General features: G+C 41.5%; 1 protein-coding gene across 1 annotated transcript; it reads right to left on the reverse strand.

The window, feature by feature from the left end:
* Positions 1-838: 838 nt before the first annotated feature.
* On the reverse strand, positions 839-3,424 carry LOC308334912 (fatty acid-binding protein, intestinal-like). Its single transcript, XM_080791809.1, has 4 exons — positions 3,299-3,424; positions 2,131-2,303; positions 1,566-1,673; positions 839-1,395 (listed from the first exon to the last, which is right to left on the reverse strand). The coding sequence occupies exons 1-4, from the start codon at positions 3,363-3,365 to the stop codon at positions 1,345-1,347; spliced, it is 399 nt and encodes a 132-aa protein (XP_080647935.1). The 5' UTR covers positions 3,366-3,424; the 3' UTR covers positions 839-1,344.
* Between the last annotated feature and the right edge of the window lie 1,852 nt (positions 3,425-5,276).

Genomic DNA, 5,276 nt, shown 5'->3' on the forward strand with positions numbered 1-5,276 from the left:
ATCATGCACAATAATTGTACTTTGGCTGCTGTTAAAGGACAACTTTAGTTTTTTTCAACAAAGGTTCATTTTTTAGGTTGTTATTACAGAAAGTAAAATATGAGTGTTCATATTTTTTCATTTGCTGCTTTCTTTCATTTTAGGGATTTTAGCTGTTTTTCACGGGGGGGGGGGGGGGGGCATTCGAGCATGCAGGGGCTAAATATGTATTATGTATTTTTTTTTACAATTTTTATATTATTTACTATAGTCCTACTAGACCCCAATAAATTACATCTGGCCACAAAAGATCACGGGATCTACTGAATGTGTCAAACCACAGAAGGTTCTGTGATATGTTGTGTCCAGATGTAATTTCTTGGGGTCTAGTAGGGCTATAGTAAATAATAAAAAAATAATGCTTGCATGCCCCCTCCCCCCTGTGAAAAACAACTAAACAAACTTTCCTCAGGAGACAGTAAGGTACTAGTTACAAATAGTTTAATAAAAGAGAACTCACTTCTCTGTGTGACACCCATGAGTTCCTACTTCTGCCAAATATTGCATTGGGTTATGGCGCCCTCTTTTGGTTGAACTTGTGCCTGGCCTCGTTTAAATTTCTGGTTTGAATGGTGTATGTATGTGCAGTATGTAGTATGTTGTGTTTCATGGCACTACAGCATGTAACCGATAAGCAAAAAATATATTTCATTTAAATAGATTTCACAAAAACTGTATTTTGTGGACCCTGTTGATACATGTATATCACATGATAAATTATATTGTATTATGATATAATATATCACAAATACATTTTGGCCAGTAAGAATGTGTCTACAATCAAATGAATACATAATAATTGGCACAAAATGTTTTATTTATTTATTGTGAAATACCACCACATATATCAAAACCTTTAATACAAAATGACCCTCTATTTGTGACACCCTGGACCGGATTGTTGCACAACAGGGGGAAAAATGTTTTCAAATTAGGTTTCTAGAGCAGGTTTGAAGTTGCTGCCAAGCGACCTTCCTCTGGGGTCCAGTTTCCCAGACAGGCATTAACCTTAGCCCCAGACTAAAACACAATGTATCCATCATTCATCTCTGTTGTTGAATTGATTTAATTTAGATCCGACCTTGGTCCATGGTGTGGAAACGGTTTAGCCAGCATAGTAATGAACTGAAAGGCCCAGCGAATGTGCTGTGTCAGGCACTTGAAATCAGTGGTCCTAATTCAGTGCTTCTCCCAAACATTTTTCAAAGTTTGTCTATAAGGGGTTGAGGTATGTCAGAAAATACACTTGATCTAGTCTAATTGTTAGAAAAACCTAAAGACCTAAATGTGAAATATCCCTGGACTTTATTGCTTCTTGAAAATCCTCTTGGCATCCACTCCCTCATAGTTGTATGTCTGCGAGGAAAAGAGGAATGTTTGTGAACAAAAACTACGAAACTGTTGTTCATTGCACTCAGAATAAATCTCCCAAATATAAATCAATAGCAACAAAACAAAAAAATCTCATCTAAGATCCACCAAAACAAAATGTGAAAAATGAAATTTTGAATAGAACAAAACCTAACCTGTACAAGCTCTCCTCCAGCCAGAGATCGAGTGGTGGTCAAAACCTTACTGTTGTCTTTTCTGGTGAATTTTCCATTCAGCACTTCCCCATCCATCTCCCACACACCCTGGCAGAGATATAATGGATACATATGTAGACACATAACATGACAGTAGGGGAAACTAAGATGCTTGAATTGAGTTTATTCCAGTGTGTATAGTGTGTTGAGCTGCACTAGGTTGTTGTGTGCACTGTGCATACATATTCGAGTGCACAGTGACATAAGAGTGTAAGTGTCTGTGAAAGTGTAGGCCTACAAATAGATCCTTGTGGATCTTTCAAAGGGTCATTGTCACTCTAGATTTAGCTGTTTAGGCACTTTCATACTGCTCAGTTTTGGACAAATAGATGGAAGTGAATCTAAACTTCTCAATATAGTTTTTTCAGCAGTTATCTACTTTTTTCCGAGTTTGATGGCAGAAACTGTTGCTTTTTTGTCTCAATTTCACCTGCAGTACCTCTAGTGGCAAATATGGCCTTGAGCAAAGCACTTGACTGCATGCGTAAACACCAACGATACTCACTGAGACTTCGGTGCCATCTGCCAAGGCATAGTCAAACTGGACACCCAGGGTGAAATCGATGTCTTTGGTGCGAAAGGTGCTTGACTCCTTGAGGTGGAACTTGTCCCCTGTCTGTTCAATGATGATTTTCAGGTTGTCATGTTCCGCAAGCTTCCTCTTCATTACATTAACGCCTGGTTGAACAACAGGCAAGCATGGAAACATTTCAGGGAATGTCTGACAATATACTTGGCTGCAACAAACTATGCACTGCTATTTTGAAGACATATGCTTTGAAAGTACGGTATAGCAGGTCTGCTGTCTGCATGTTTACACAACGCCTCTCGAGCTTGCCTTAAGCTTAAGTTATACAGTACAGAGTACAGAAACCACTTGTAAATGTCATATACTCTAGTGTTGCCTGGCCTGTAGGCTATATTGGCCTAGTAATCAAATGTCTAGTATTATTTTGTCCCCACTATGCTATGCCTTCCAAGTACTGAACCAGATTATCAACATGCCTTCCTTTTACTGTTCGTTTTACTGTTAGACATTAATCATGTTTCAAACTAGTCCACACTTGCAGTTAGCTCTGGTCCATACATAGCCCTAATGCCGTTGCTGCATTGCATTAGATTAGAGCTATGGGACTTTCAATGAATTTCCCTCGCATGAAATACTTTTAGTTACTCCACTGCACCGTCTACCGATATTGCCAAGAGAAAATCCCGTTGGCAGGATTTTTCATTTTGGTGAAAAGAAAATCGCTTTCTGGCCAAAAAGTTCATTTTATACGTGTGGTCCTGGGCTCAGAGTGCATCCACTGGGGAAAGTAGTCTTTCTAATGACCAAAACCATCTTTGTATTGGTGAGTGAGTAGCGAAAACGTTCTTTTTTTATTTTAGCAGAAGTCGAGAGGCTGGTCTGCATTTCATGCGAGGGCAATTCATTTAAAGTCCCATACAGTAGCTCTAATGCATTATGATGACACACACACACACACGCGTTGAACCAACAAGATGGCCTCATAAATAAGAGATGCCACCATTAAAATCCCAAACAGTAGGTAAAACTATTGAACCAGGGAATAGAGTTACATTATATTCATATAGAGTTGCATAATGCGCACTGTGGGGCATGTGAAAGACATGCAGATCTACATACACATGCTATGAGTCACTTAACTCACCCATCTCCTCCATGAACTTGTCATAGTTCTCGCTGCGGTCAACTTTCCAGGTTCCGTTAAACGCCATGGCTGCAGGGTCGAAGCGTTGTGGCAGGTGCTGAGATGCTGACAGACCGTGGGATTCCAAATGCCCAATGACCTTCCTTTATATATAAACTCCTCCCCTCTCCTCCTCTTCAACCCCCCCCCCACCACCACCACCTCCCCTTCCCTCCTCCAATTGACACACACATACACACAATTCCCATCCCCACCCTGTCCCGTCCCAGCTAGGGTTGGCATGGGAGATGCTCTCCTTTTTATTGTCCTGATTATCTGTCTGCCGCTTACAGCTTGCGTGTAATGTAGGCCGCTTGTCGCACGGCCTCAAGGATCCACTGATAAATAAGGCAAAGGGCAGCTCCCCTCAGTCGACCTGGTATACGGGCATAACACTGAGCCACTGTTCCATAAGGGAGCCCCCCCCCCCCCCCCTCCCCTGGGCAAGTGGGCCTACTGCATTGTTTGTTGCCCATGGCATTCGCTCACCCAGGCCCCTTTCTCTCTCTCTCTCTCTCTCTCTCTCTCTCTCTCTCTCTCTCTCGTTCCATTACACTCTCACTCACTCACTGTCCCACCCCACTCCCCAGCCCCTCTCCATTCTCATTCCAACCCCTCTCTCCCCACACCGTGCCTTGCATGTCAATGAGTTATAATGGGACTTCCCCATTGACAGTGGTGACGAGTTCTTCTTGGCTAGTTTACATGCATATGTGACATTGAATTTTATGTGTCCTCTCTGTCTGAGGCTGACCTGGTAGAATTTGGTGCTACACATGATCACTTTCACTACGTGTCCATGACAATGGTGTACTAACATGCATTCTCTGGAGGACATTTTTTTTGTCATTGGAATTATTGGCATGGTGTGTGAGACACAGAATACATTGTTCACACCTCATGAAGCCAATTAAGGCTGTTACTTAAATGCCTCTAAATCTATATAAAATGTAATAACATCACCAGCTACAGATGTCCTCGAGTGGAGTGAGAAACAGGATATTTTCTAAAGATATGACGAGAGAGACCATGTCTATAATGTAGGTAGGGGGTCTAGGCTTGCCTTTAGGTATAGCCTGTTTGTAAGTAGATTGCAAGGATGGATGCTGTTCTTATAATCTACCATACAGTCTGCATCAGTGGGAGCATGGAGACTTTTCCTTTAACAAGAAATCATGCCATATCTGATAAGGCTATCTAATGTGGACAGGTGTGGTAGGTAGATTGTCAAAAGTCCTAATACGATTTGGAAGTCTGGTTGCATCACCCACTGGCATTTATTATTTTTCCAACGTTTCGGCAATGGCATCGTGACTACGAGCTGTGTGGCCTCTCTCCTTTCTCAGTCATAGTTTTATCTCCTGTGGTCAGCACCTCTCCAGTACTGGTGTGCGCTCCTACCTTTCTGTTTGTATGTTTAAGTATTAAACATAAAATAGTGATCAGCACTGTGTGAACTCTAAGAAAGTTGATGCAGGTGAGGAAGTGCAGTCATTGTATTGTGCTACACATGTAGGCCACATGGGTGTTCCAGGTTCATGAGTTGTAAATAAAAACACCAAGGTATTTATAGAGGAGATCCACCTGTGAGATCGTTTCATGGCCCGTGGTCACCAACTCCCCTATAGGTCTCAAACACCATCTGTCTTTTTAACATTCAAGACGAGGTGTGTTGTTTTAGTTTTAGTCACATTTTAGTCACCTTGAATGCTTTAGTGTCTACTAAATCTACAGTTGATTTAGTTGAACAAAATGTATTTTGTGGGACTTTTTTTTCCACTTGAGCTGCGATGCGTTGTGAGCTTGTAGATCGTCTATTTTCAGCATGCAACTAATTGTAAAATGACTTATACTGATCTCTTGTCCACTAGTCCCTTCCTAACATTTGTAATGGTGTAATGATGCTGGAGTGAGTTGTTATGTGAAGGGGGGGGGTTCA

The sequence above is a fragment of the Protomyctophum bolini genome (assembly GCF_963924005.1).
Source record: "Protomyctophum bolini genome assembly, chromosome: 20".
NCBI classification, from domain to species: Eukaryota; Metazoa; Chordata; class Actinopteri; order Myctophiformes; family Myctophidae; genus Protomyctophum; species Protomyctophum bolini.

Bases quoted from the DNA above. Each gene is read 5' to 3' on its own strand.
- LOC308334912 (XM_080791809.1), bottom strand. From the start codon at position 3,365: ATGGCGTTTAACGGAACCTGGAAAGTTGACCGCAGCGAGAACTATGAC. The intron at 1,674-2,130 runs GTGAGTATCGTT...TATCTCTGCCAG, and splicing joins CAGATGGCACCGAAGTCTCA to GGTGTGTGGGAGATGGATGG. The intron at 1,396-1,565 runs GTTAGGTTTTGT...TTTTCCTCGCAG, and splicing joins CTGGAGGAGAGCTTGTACAG to ACATACAACTATGAGGGAGT.